General features: G+C 42.2%; 1 protein-coding gene across 2 annotated transcripts in view; it reads left to right on the forward strand.

Moving 5' to 3' along the window:
- The first annotated feature begins 1,002 nt into the window (after window positions 1-1,002).
- rap1gds1 (RAP1, GTP-GDP dissociation stimulator 1) overlaps window positions 1,003-14,548 on the forward strand; it is an 83,905-nt gene continuing 70,359 nt past the window's right edge. Inside the window, exon 1 of one of the 2 annotated variants that reach the window (XM_061961164.2) lies at window positions 1,003-1,478. In XM_061961164.2, coding sequence (XP_061817148.1) covers window positions 1,475-1,478 — 4 coding nt within the window. In that variant the 5' untranslated portion in view covers window positions 1,003-1,474. The remainder of the gene's footprint in view (window positions 1,479-14,548) is intronic. The other variant, XM_061961167.2, reaches the window with a different exon arrangement.

The following is a 14,548-nucleotide window of genomic DNA, read 5'->3' on the forward strand; positions in this document are numbered from 1 at the left end:
TTGGGACATGCTCTCCCTTAGAGAGCATGAGGAGGTGGAGGTGGGCGGGGTTGAGGTGGGGGGTAGTGGGGTAGCGGGGGGTGTATATTGTAGCGTCCCGGAAGAGTTAGTCCTACAAGGGGTTCTGGGTATTTGTTCTGATGTGTTTATGTTGTGTTACTGTGCGGATGTTCTCCCGAAATGTGTTTGTCATTCTTGTTTGGTGTGGGTTCACAGTGTGGCGCATATTTGTAACAGTGTTAAAGTTGTTTATATGGCCACCCTCAGTGTGACCTGTATGGCTGTTGTCCAAGTATGCATTGCATTCACTTGTGTGTGTGAAAAGCCGTAGATATTATTTGGTTTATTGGCGCTCTGTACTTCTCCCTACGTCCGTGTACACAGCGGTGTTTTAAAAAGTCATAAATGTTACTTTTTGAAACCGATACCTATAATTTTGAAACCGATACCGATAATTTTACATTTTAAAGCATTTATCGGCCGATAATATCGGCAGTCCGATATTATCGGAGATCTCTAGTTATATTTACTTTATTTACTTCTATAGTATGTATAAATTATTCTCATTATGAAACATAAATTACGTATCGATGTTCTTAAATATCAGTACTAAACAATCTACTGTATATGTACATATTTTTATTAATTAGGCTAACCCAATCCTTACTTTATTGTAAGTATTTCTGCTTACTGATTACTAAATGACAATATGTAAAATAAAATACAACCAATAGTAATGTTCACTCTTAGTTGTGAAAAGTAATCCCCTGTTTTCCACGATTCACAAACTGAGCAAGAACAATGATGAGGCGTCGCGTTTTTCCTTGTTGTTTCTGCTGCTGAAATACAAGTTGATGCCCCTTTCAAGATGGCTGCCGAATTTCTTGCGCCCCAGCAGCCAATGCCGTGTCTACGAATATGATGTCTATGCTTTTTACATTTAGTTCCGGGTGTTATTTTTTTTCAGAATACTTAAAGAGGATAATGTAGTTTCTGCTTTATTGCTGCATTTATTCTGTAAGGTAGTTTCCGATTTTCATTTGACTGTTTACCCGGAACTCGATCAACCTCACCAGTAGTTTATTTTGAAGGTTTAATCGGAAGCTTGCCTTGCCATCCTTTACTTTAACACTAGTGTACCTATGAATATGTCCTTATTACTAAAATGAATATTCACCCTTTATGTGGAAATGAGAGGACATTAGAGGTATAAAATAACAGTTTACATAACGGGTGCTGTTATTTATTTTCCTGGAAGAATCCTAGCCCTAGCTAGCAAGAAGCTGCCGATAGCTGTGGATGCTAACAGGGTAGGCTAACTTCATCACGTTCTGAGGGGCGTGCCGAGTCGAGCCAGGCCGAGCTGAGTAAGCTGAACTGTCTGGTCTTTTAACGCTCTTTTTGTCAACAAGTGCCCTGGACAGATTCAACACCCACACCACTGTTTATTTCCTGGTGCAAGCATCCTGTCGACATGGGTGAGTCGACCATGCATGCTAGCTAGCTTAGCAGGGTTTTCCATTCATTCGGCGTTGACAACCTGTGCATCTTTGAAACCACTACCAACAGCTGTAACACACGAATAACACTTAAATCAAACACAAAATATAGTAACAATCGTTAATGTCCTGTCACTGTTGCTTTGCTATTATGATCCGTTTAGCTGCATCCGCATACACAGGGTGGGGTAGTGCCCCATTTGCCCATGTCTTTTAATTATAATTTGTATCAATATTTTTTTATGTATTTGTTTTAATGTTTAAAGAGGGTTGCATCTTCTGAAATGGCGGTGACCGCCTCATTGTGATGATGCTGCAGATGGCACTCCTCCATCTTTAAATTACAGCTGTTATGCAACACAAGCTGGAAGCGAGCAGCCCCTGCCCTGTTGCCTCTTCTTGTAAACACACGCTTGATTGCCAAAACGTGTTTCTCCATTAGAAACGGTTAAAATGATGGTCGCTGTTTTCCCCCCTCACTGCATAGCTTGCCAGGTGTCTATTGAAGGAAACGCAGGGTTTTATGGTGCACAAATGCATTGTTATATATGTATAACTAATATATATGTATCTATACATAGCTATATATATATATATATATATATGTGTGTGTACACACACATATATATATATATATATATATATATATATATATATATATATGTATATATGTATATGTGTGTGTATATTTGTATATATGTATCTCTGAGCTGCCACCTTACCTTGGAAGAGGAGTTTGCGTGTCCCAATGATTCTAGGAGCTATGTTGTCCGGGGGCTTCCATGCCCCCTTGTAGGGTCTCCCAAGACAAACAGGTCCTAGGTGAGGGATCACACAAAGAGCAGCTTGAAGACTTCTATGGAAATACAAGAACCGAGACTCAGATTTCCCTCGCCCGGACGCGGGTCACCGGGGCCCCCCTCTTGAGCCAGGCACGGAGTTGGGGCACGATGGCGAGCGCCTGGTGGCCGGGCCTGTACCCATGGGGCCCGGCCGGGCACAGCCCGAAGAGGCAACGTGGGTCCCCCCTCCAATGGGCTCACCACCCATAGCAGGGACCATAGAGTTCGGGTGCAATGTGAGCTGGGCGGCAGCCGAAGGCAGGGCACTTGGCGGTCCGATCCTCGGCTACAGAAGTTAGCTCTTGGTACGTGGAACGTCACCTCGCTGGGGGGAAGGAGCCTGAGCTAGTGCGCGAGGTGGAGAAATTCCGGCTACATATAGTCGGACTCACTTCGACGCATAGCAAGGGCTCTGGAACCAGTTCTCTCGAGAGGGGCTGGACTCTCTTCCACTCTGGCGTTGCCAGCAGTGAGAAGCGACGGGCTCAGAGCCTGCACGTTGGAGTTCAACCCAGTGAACGAGAGGGTAGCTTCCCTCCGCCTTCGGGTGGGGGGGACGGGTCCTGACTTTTGTTTGCGCTTACGTGCCAAACAGCAGCTCAGAGTACCCACCCTTTTTGGATTCACTCGAGGGAGTACTTGAGAGTGCTCCCCCAGGTGATTCCCTCGTTCTACTGGGGGACTTCAACGCTCATATTGGCAACGCCAGTGAAACCTGGAGAGGCGTGATTGGGAAGAATGGCCGCCCGGATCTGAACCCGAGTGGTGTTTTGTGCCCGTCACAGATTGTCCATAACGAACACCATGTTCAAGCATAAGGGTGTCTATATGTGCACTTGGCACCAGGACACCCTAGGCCGCAGTTCCATGATCGACTTTGTAGTTGTGTCATCGGATTTGCGGCCTCATGTTTTGGACACTCGGGTGAAGACAGGGGCGGAGCTTTCTACCAATCACCACCTGGTGGTGAGTTGGCTGCGATGGTGGGGGAGGATGCCGGACAGACCTGGAAGGCCCAAACGCATTGTGAGGGTTTGCTGGGAACGTCTGGCAGTCTCCTGTCAGAGAGAGTTTCAATTCCCACCTCCAGAAGAACTTTGAACATGTCATGAGGGGGGTGCTGGACATTGAGTCCGAGTGGACCATGTTCCGTACCTCTATTGTCGAGGCGGCTGATAGGAGCTGTGGCCGCAAGGTATTTGGTGCCTGTCGTGGTGGTAATCCTAGAACCCGTTGGTGGACACCGGCGGTGAGGGATGCCGTCAAGCTGAAGAAGGAGTCCTATCGGGTTGTTTTGGCTCATAGGACTCCTGAGGCATAGGACAGGTACCGACAGGCCAAGCGGTGTGCGGCTTCAGCGGTCGCAGAGGCAAAAACTCGGACATGAGAGGAGTTCGAGGAAGCCATGGAAAACGACTTCCGGACGGCTTTGAAGCGATTCTGGACCACTATCCGCCGCCTCAGGAAGGGGAAGCAGTGCACTATCAACACCGTGTATGGTGAGGATGGTGTTCTGCTGACCTCGACTGCGGATGTTGTGGATCGGTGGAGGGAATACTTCGAAGACCTCCTCAATCCCACCAACACGTCTTCCTATGAGAAAGCAGTGCCTGGGGAATCTGTGGTGGGCTCTATTTCTGGGGCTGAGGTTGCTGAGGTAGTTAAAAAGCTCCTCGGTCGCAAGGCCCCGGGGGTAGGTGAGAACCGCCCGGAGTTCCTTAAGACTCTGGATGCTGTGGGGCTGTCTTGGTTGACAAGACTCTGCAGCATCGCGTGGACATCGGGGGCGGTACCTCTGGATTGGCAGACCGGGGTGGTGGTTCCTCTCTTTAAAAAGGGGAACCGGAGGATGTGTTCTAACTATCGTGGGATCACACTCCTCAGCCTTCCCGGTAAGGTCTATTCAGGTGTACTGAAGAGGAGGCTTCGCCGGATAGTCGAACCTCGGATTCAGGAGGAACAGTGTGGTTTTCATCCTGGTCGTGGAACTGTGGACCAGCTCTATACTCTCGGCAGGGTCCTTGAGGGTGCATGGGAGTTTGCCCAACCAGTCTACATGTGCTTTGTGGACTTGGAGAAGGCCTTCGACCGTGTCCCTTGGGAAGTCCTGTGGAGAGTGCTCAGAGAGTATGGGGTATCGGACTGTCTGATTGTGGCGGTCCGCTCCCTGAGCTTGGTCCGCATTTCCGCCAGTAAGTCGGACACGTTTCCAGTGAGGGTTGGACTCCGCCAAGGCTGCCCTTTGTCACTGATTCTGTTCATAATTTTTATGGACAGAATTTCTAGGCGCAGTCAAGGCGTTGAGGGGATCCGGTTTGGTGGCTGCAGGATTAGGTCTCTGCTTTTTGCAGATGATGTGGTCCTGATGGATTCATCTGGCAAAGATCTTCAGCTCTCACTGGATCGGTTCGCAGCTGAGTGTGAAGCGACTGGGATGAGAATCAGCACCTCCAAGTACGAGTCCATGGTTCTCACCCGGAAAAGGGTGAGAACCTCGGAGTCTTGTTCATGAGTGAGGGAAGAGTGGATCGTGAGATCGACAGGCGTCTCAGTAATGCGGACGCTGTATCGATCCGTTGTGGTGAAGAAGGAGCTGAGCCGGAAGGCAAAGCTCTCATTTTACCGGTCAATCTACGTTCCCATCCTCACCTATGGTCATGAGCTTTCGGTTATGACCGAAAGGACAATATCACGGGTACAAGCGGCCGAAATGAGTTTCCTCCGCCGGGTGGCGGGTCTCTCCCTTAGAGATAGGGTGAGAAGCTCTGCCATCCGGGGGGAGCTCAAAGTAAAGCCGCTGCTCCTCCACATCGAGAGGAGTCAGATGAGGTGGTTCGGGCATCTGGTCAGGATGCCACCGAACGCCTCCCTAGGGAGGTGTTTAGGGCACGTCCGACCGGTAGGAGTCCACGGGGAAGACCCAGGACACGTTGGGAAGACTATCTCTCCCGGTTGGCCTGGGAACGCCTCAGGATCCCCTGGGAAGAGCTGGATGAAGTGGCTGGGGAGAGGGAAGTCTGGGCTTCCCTGCTTAGGCTGCTGCCCCCGCGACCCGACCTCGGATAAGCGGAAGAAGATGGATGGATGGATGGATGGATATTCATGTGTTTATGTATGTGTGTGTATGTATATATCCATCCATCCATTTTCTACCGCTTATTCCCTTTTGGGGTTGCGGGGGGCGCTGGAGCCTATCTCAGCTACACTCGGGCAGAAGGCGGGGTACACCCTGGACAAGTTACCACCTCATCGCAGGGCCTGTATGTATTAGGGATGTCCCGATCCAGGTTTTTGCACTTCCGATCCGATACCGATGTTGTTTTTGCACTTCCGATCCGATACCGATACTGACCGATACTGGCCTATCCGAGCATGTATTAAAGTTTAAAGTTATTTAGCCTACTTAGTTGTCAGAATCGTGTTGAAAAGCGTTTTAGTACTCTTGATGACAACTATCCATCCATCCTAGTCAGCTGAATTAGGGGAGTTTGAATAATACACAATGGTTGGTAACAAGAAACTGACCTGTTTATTCAAGGATAAACACAAATAGACAAAATTATACATGACAAACGGAAATGGCATCATTGAACTAGGGCTGGGCGATATGGCCTTATTTTTAATATCGCGATATTTTAAGGGCATATTGCGATTCACGATAGTTTGCCTTAGCCTTGAATGAACACTTGATGCATATAATCACAGCAGTATAATGATTCTATGTGTCTACATTAAAACTTTCTTCTTCATACTGCATTAATATATGCTAATTTTAAACTTTCATGCAGAGAAGGAAATCACAACTAAAAAAATCAAAATTTTTTTCATACGGTGTTGATCTGTAAATGTTTGCCTCGGCATTTTGAAGGTGTGGACGTGTGGCACCGAATGGAGATAAGCGTCTCGACAGACGTTACAATATTTGAACAATGATGACGAAAACTGTTTTCTCTGTCGTGTCCGTGTGTCGAAAATTGTTATGCGCTTATTTTTTTATTTGATTTTGTGCGTGGCATAGATTTGCCGTGCGCAGAGGACGCTTGAGCACTGCGCAATTGCACAGGCGCGCACCTTAGAGGGAATGTTGCCGCACGGCTGCGCTAGCATCACAGCTAACGTTAGCCATGCTGCTACCTCTCTGCTGGGAGAGGGCGTATACGTATGTGACGTATGACGTGACAGTATGTGACGTATGACGTGACAGTATGTGACGTGTGTAAGAAGGTGCGCTTGCTGTCTGTGAGAGGGAGACACAGGAAAGAGTGAGAAGAGCCTGTCGTGTAATGCCAGCAGCTAAAAGCAACTGCGTGAGAATCCACAGACTTGTGGATGTGTTGAAGGTGTGCTGGAAAATACGGAACAGAAATTAGGGAGCAGCAGAAAAGTGAAATGTATTATTTAAATCGGTGCGTTGGAAAACACGGACCGGAGGTTTTTTTTTAAACTGGATCTGGATCGGCATTTTCCCATGCCTTGCCGATACGCAGTTTTTGGCAAATATCGGCGACCGATCCGATCCAAATATTGGATCGGGACATCCTTAGTATGTACATATGTACAGTATTTATATGTGTGTAGATATGTTTTGGTATAGTGTATGTGTGTGTATATATATGTGTATAAATATATACATATACATATATTCATGTGCATATATATGTATATATGTATGTATATATATATATATATATATATATATATATATATATATATATATATATATATTAGGGCTGCAACTAACGATTAATGTGATAATCGATTAATCTGTCGATTATTACTTCGCTTAATCGATTAATAATCGGATAAAAGAGACAAACTACATTTCTATCCTTTCCAGTATTTTATTGAAAAAAAACAAAACAGCATACTGGCACCATACTTATTTTGATTATTGTTTCTCAGCTGTTTGTACATGTTGCAGTTTATAAATAAATGTTTATAAAAAAAATTAAAAAATTAAAACAAAAAAAATTGCGCATGCGCATAACATAGATTCAACGAATCGATGACTAAATTAATCGCCAACTATTTTTATAATCGATTTTAATCGATTTAATTGATTAGTTGTTGCAGCCCTAAAAACAACAACAAAAAACAAAAAATAAACAACATATATATATATATATATATATATATATATATATATATATATATATATATATATATATATATATATATATATATTCATGTATATATGTATACATTCATGTATATATGTACAGTGTATATATCTATCCATCCATCCATCCACTCATTTTTCTACGGCTTGTCCCTTTGGCCTATCTCAGCTGCATTCGGGCGGTAGGCGGGGTACACCCTGGACAAGTCGCCACCTCATCGCAGGGCCAACACGGATAGACGGACAACATTCACTCTCACATTCACACACTTGGGCCAATTTAGTGTTGCCAATCAACCTATCCCCAGGTGCATGTCTTTGGGGAGGTGGGAGGAAGCCGTAGTACCCGGAGGGAAACCCAAGCAGTCACGGGAAGAACATGCAAACACAGAAAGCCAGGACCTTCGTACTGTGAGGCACATGTACTAACCCCTGTTCCACCGTGGTGCCCCAATCTGTATATATATATATATGTAGGGGTGTAACGGTACGTGTATTTGTATTGAACCGTTTCGGTACGGGGGTTTCGATTCGGTTCGGAGGTGTACCGAACGAGTTTCCACATGAACATATTAAGTAGCGTACCGCACGTTGTGTAAACAATGCACACCGAGGCACAAGACACGGCATGCTAGCAACGACCGGGCTACGACAACATATAAAAGCCAGAGCTGGAAGACCCTCTTGCCTCGTTAAGACCTCCCGTTTGGGAACATTTCGGCTTGCGGTGTGATAGCACAATGGAGGACGGAGGTTTGCCGACATTGTTCAGCAGCTGCTTCTGACAACATGTCAAAAATGCTAACCCATTTGAAGCGTCACCACCGCATTCAAGCAGGGCTAAAGCAATAACAAATGTTTTTATAGCAGCAGATTTAAGACCATATTGCATTAAAAACTAGATTTTGACCCACATATATGGTGGAAGAATAATAAGCCCATATATCCTCTTATTGCCAAGTTAGCCAGGCTGGGGGGGGTGAAAGAAAAGTTAATCTGAGGCTGAGTTGACTTGAAACTGTTTAATGTTGCACTTTTTATATGTAGAAGAAAAGTTTTGTCATTTTATTTAATCTGAGCAACAACTTGAGGCAGTTTAATGTTGATTAACGTGGAACCCGACTTAAACAGGTTGAAAAACGTATTCGGGTGTTACCATTTAGTGGTCAATTGTACGGAATATGTACTGTACTGTGCAATCTACTAATAAAAGTCTCAATCAATCAATCAAAAAAAGCACTTAATATGTAGAAAGGTTTTGTTAAGAAACCATTCTGAGCCTTATCTTATTTATTTTTTATTTTATATATGTTGATCACATTAACCCTGGCAATGGACCCTGTTTGTATATGTATGTTATGCCATTGTTTACAAATTTGGTAAATAAATAACCCAAAAATGTATATTTTGTAGTTTTCTTACTGTACCGAAAATGAATCGAACCGTGAGCTCTAAACTGAGGTACGTACCGAACCGAAATTTTTGTGTATTGTTACACCCATATATATATATATATATATATATATATATATATATATATATATATATATATATATATATATATATATATATATACATATATGTATATATATATACATATATACATATATGTATATATATACATATATGTATGTATGTATGTATGTATGTATATAAAATATATATATGTATGTATGTATGTAAAATATATATATGTATGTATGTAGTATGTAATAATGTATGTATGTATGTAAAATATATATATATATGTATGTATGTAATATATATATATATATATATATATATATATATATATATATATACTGTATGTGTATATATATATATATATATATATATATATATATATATATATATATATATATATATATCCACCGTGCTGCCCTATATATATATATATATATATATATAGGGCAGCACGGTGGAAGAGGGGTTAGTGCATCTGCCTCACAATACGAAGGTCCTGAGTAGTCTTGGGTTCAATCTCGGGCTCGGGATCTTTCTGTGTGGACTTTGCATGTTCTCCCCGTGACTGCGTGGGTTCCCTCCGGGTCCTCCGGCTTCCTCCCACCTCCAAAGACATGCACCTGGGGATAAGTTGATTGGCAACACTAAATTGGCCCTAGTGTGTGAATGTGAGTGTGAATGTTGTCTGTCTATCTGTGTTGGCCCTGCGATGAGGTGGCGACTTGTCCAGGGTGTACCCCGCCTTCCGCCCGATTGTAGCTGAGATAGGCTCCAGCGCCCCCCGCGACCCCAAAGGGAATAAGCGGTAGAAAATGGATGGATGGATGGATATATATATATATATATATATATATATATACACAGGGTTTCCCCTTAATGTAATTGAATGTGGCGGACAGCCACAGCATTTTTATTACCGCCAAACCTTGAAAATAGGGTTGTTGTTTTTTTTACTTGAAATCAAATTAAAGTATTAAAATATATAGTAGCTCCAAGAAGAAATCACATAATCACATAGAGTCTGACGCTATTTTTAACTTTTTTTTTTACCAATCTTATGATAACAAATGGGCACGGCACAATTCCAACATTTTCGTTTCGTGAGTCCGCACTTCCGCCGGACACACAAGAACACTTCCTCATTCAACGCAATCACCTTTCAGGCACGGACGGTGTGTTTGCAAACATTGGAAAAAATAACATCAAATCCAACCCACACGAACATAAAACATTAACATTAGCTGATCATTACTGTATGAATTTATATATATAGCCTATTATTTGCGCACTATTGACAAGTGATGTACCGAAAACTTGACCACCGGAAAAAGACTTTGATCACCAAAAACCACTCTCCAAAACCGAATGTAAGCAAAACACACGGCATTGTCTGCAGCTTTGTCAGCATGTCTGCGATCAGGACGTAATTTTAATATATTTCAGATATACCCGCCAACAGCCATCTTCAAAATATGCAAATATTAGGAGGACAGTGGCGACTTTTAAGAAGAGAAAGTCCAACTTAAGCAACAGTGCTAAGCAAGTGTGACGAGATGCTCGCTGCAGCTCTCTTCTATCGTCAGAGACATCACACGACAAACGTTAAGCGTCTCTAAACACAAGTATATTTTATAATAACACCAGAAGAAAATGCTAGATTTGTTGCTAGTTGTTTTTAATTTAAAAAGTAATTAAAAGTCTGTAAACACTTGGAAAAAATGTCTACAAAGTACATTGTACAAAAAGCAGGAACAATTGAAAATATGGCAAAACTACGAAGAAAAGATGTTAATAAAATTAATAATAACAGATTTGATTTAAATGTATGTATGAATTTTTGAGCCTTTTGTAAAGAAAATCATATCGTCATAGAAAGTTATGTATTTACTCGATGACGTCATAGTAATACGCCCATAACCACGCCTCCACCGCCACAGAGATCTTGGCATTTTAGGGGAAACCCTGTATATATATGTGTGTGTGTGTATGTATATATGTGTGTGTGTGTGTGTGTGTGTGTGTGTGTGTGTGTATATACAGGTAAAAGCCAGTAAATTAGAATATTTTGAAAAACTTGATTTATTTCAGTAATTGCATTCAAAAGGTGTAACTTGTACATTATATTTATTCATTGCACACAGACTGATGCATTCAAATGTTTATTTCATTTAATTTTGATGATTTGAAGTGGCAACAAATGAAAATCCAAAATTCCGTGTGTCACAAAATTAGAATATTACTTAAGAAAAAAAAAAAAGGGAGTTTTAGAAATGTTGGCCAACTGAAAAGTATGAAAATGAAAAATATGAGCATGTACAATACTCAATACTTGGTTGGAGCTCCTTTTGCCTCAATTACTGCGTTAATGCGGCGTGGCATGGAGTCGATGAGTTTCTGGCACTGCTCAGGTGTTATGAGAGCCCAGGTTGCTCTGATAGTAGCCTTCAACTCTTCTGCGTTTTTGGGTCTGGCATTCTGCATCTTCCTTTTCACAATACCCCACATATTTTCTATGGGGCTAAGGTCAGGGGAGTTGGCGGGCCAATTTAGAACAGAAATACCATGGTCCGTAAACCAGGCACGGGTAGATTTTGCGCTGTGTGCAGGCGCCAAGTCCTGTTGGAACTTGAAATCTCCATCTCCATAGAGCAGGTCAGCAGCAGGAAGCATGAAGTGCTCTAAAACTTGCTGGTAGACGGCTGCGTTGACCCTGGATCTCAGGAAACAGAGTGGACCGACACCAGCAGATGACATGGCACCCCAAACCATCACTGATGGTGGAAACTTTACACTAGACTTCAGGCAACGTGGATCCTGTGCCTCTCCTGTCTTCCTCCAGACTCTGGGACCTCGATTTCCAAAGGAAATGCAAAATTTGCTTTCGTCAGAAAACATGACTTTGGACCACTCAGCAGCAGTCCAGCTGGTGTCGGTCCACTCTGTTTCCTGAGATCCAGGGTGAACGCAGCCGTCTACCAGCAAGTTTTAGAGCACTTCATGCTTCCTGCTGCTGACCTGCTCTATGGAGATGGAGATTTCAAGTTCCAACAGGACTTGGCGCCTGCACACAGCGCAAAATCTACCCGTGCCTGGTTTACGGACCATGGTATTTCTGTTCTAAATTGGCCCGCCAACTCCCCTGACCTTAGCCCCATAGAAAATCTGTGGGGTATTGTTGAAAAGGAAGATGCAGAATGCCAGACCCAAAAACGCAGAAGAGTTGAAGGCCACTATCAGAGCAACCTGGGCTCTCATAACACCTGAGCAGTGCCAGAAACTCATCGACTCCATGCCACGCCGCATTAACGCAGTAATTGAGGCAAAAGGAGCTCCAACCAAGTATTGAGTATTGTACATGCTCATATTTTTAATTTTCATACTTTTCAGTTGGCCAACATTTCTAAAAATCCCTTTTTTGTATTAGCCTTACACAATATTCTAATTTTGTGACACACGGAATTTTGGATTTTCATTTGTTGCCACTTCAAATCATCAAAATTAAATGAAATAAACATTTGAATGCATCAGTCTGTGTGCAATGAATAAATATAATGTACAAGTTACACCTTTTGAATGCAATTACTGAAATAAATCAAGTTTTTCAAAATATTCTAATTTACTGGCTTTTACCTATATATATATACATATATATATATATATATATATATATATATATATATATATATATATATATATATATATATATATATATATATCTATATATCTATATATATACACACACACACACACATATAAATATATTCATATATATATATATATATATATATATATATATATATATACACACACACATACACACACGTGTATATATATATATATATGTGTGTGTGTGTGTATAAAAGTGTATATATATTATATATGTGTATATGTATATATATATATATATATATATATATATATACATATATATATATATACATATACATATACATATACATATATATATATATATATATATATATATATATATATATATATATATATATATATATATATATACCGTATTTTCCGCACTATTAGCCGCACCTAAAAACCACAAATTTACTCAAAAGCTGACAGTGCGGCTTTTAACCCGGTGCGCTTTATATATGGATTAATATTACGATTCATTTTCATAAAGTTTCGATCTCGCAACTTCGGTAAACAGCCGCCATCTTTTTTCCCGGTAGAACAGTAAGCGCTTCTTCTTCTACGCAAGCAACCGCCAAGGTAAGCACCCGCCCCCATAGAACAGGAAGCGCTTCTTCTTCTACTGTAAGCAACCACCCGCCCGCGTAGAAGAAGAAAAAGCGCGCGGATATACCGTACGTTTCATTTCCTTTGTGTGTTTACATCTGTAAAGACCACAAAATGGCTCCTACTAAGCGTCAGGGATCCGGTTCATGAAAAGACGCAATCTCTCCATCCGCACACGGATTACTATTTCACAGCAACTGATATTCCTGTGAACCGCACTGGATACAACGGGAGCACGTACGGTGAATATTCGCACCACAGGGAATGAGAAGTCATCCTTCACTGTGGTTCTAGCTTGCCATGCTAATGGCCAGAAACTTCCACCCATGGTGATATTCAAAAGGAAGACCTTGCCAAAAGAGACCTTTCCAGCCGGCGTCATCATAAAAGCTAACTCGTAGGGATGGATGAAGAAAAGATGAGCGAGTGGTTAAGGTAAGTTTAAGTTTACGCGAAGAGGCCGGGTGGCTTTTTTCACGCAGCTCTGTCCGTGTTGATATACGTATGTTTGTGATTGCACATTTGCGTACATTTTGGGAGTGAACAGAGTTGTTAGAACGCTGGTTTTTAATATATTATTAAAGTTTGACTGACCTATCTGACTGTTTTTTTGACATTCCTTTAGCGCAGTTAGATGCGGCTTACAACACCGGGCGGCTTATAGGTGGACAAAGTTTTGAAATATGCCGTTCATTGAAGGCGCGGCTTTTAACCCAGGGCGCCTTATGGTGCGGAAAATACGGTATATATATATATATATATATATATATATATATATATTTATATATATATATATATATATATATATATATATATATATATATATATATATATATATACACACAGCACAGACACTCGAGCACTAAGTCTTTGAAAACATTGCAATACCAAATATTTTGCCAATGTGTGACCTGTATTTATTTCATGTCAGTGGGAACAGTGCAAGTCCTATTTTGTAAAAGTGTCCCAGGCCACTTTTGTATGTGTATATAAATTGGATATGGGGACGGCGTGGCATGGTTGGGAGAGTGGCCGTGCCAGCAACCTGAGGGCTCCTGGTTCGATCCCCACCTTCTACCAACCTCGTCACGTCCGTTGTGTCCTTGAGCAAGACACTTCACCCTTGCTCCTGATGGGTCGTGGTTAGGGCCTTGCATGGCAGCTCCCGCCATCAGTGTGTGAATGTGTGTATGAATGGGTGAATGTGGAAATAGTGTCAAAGCGCTTTGAGTACCTTGAAGGTAGAAAAGCGCTATACAAGTATAACCCATTTACCATTACCATATGTATCTGATGCGACTGCAGTCCAAACTTTCAGGTCGCATTGACCCGGCCGATACGTCATGCGCTAAACTAAATGACTGGAC

Source organism: Nerophis lumbriciformis, linkage group LG05, assembly GCF_033978685.3.
Source record: "Nerophis lumbriciformis linkage group LG05, RoL_Nlum_v2.1, whole genome shotgun sequence".
Taxonomy (NCBI): domain Eukaryota; kingdom Metazoa; phylum Chordata; class Actinopteri; order Syngnathiformes; family Syngnathidae; genus Nerophis; species Nerophis lumbriciformis.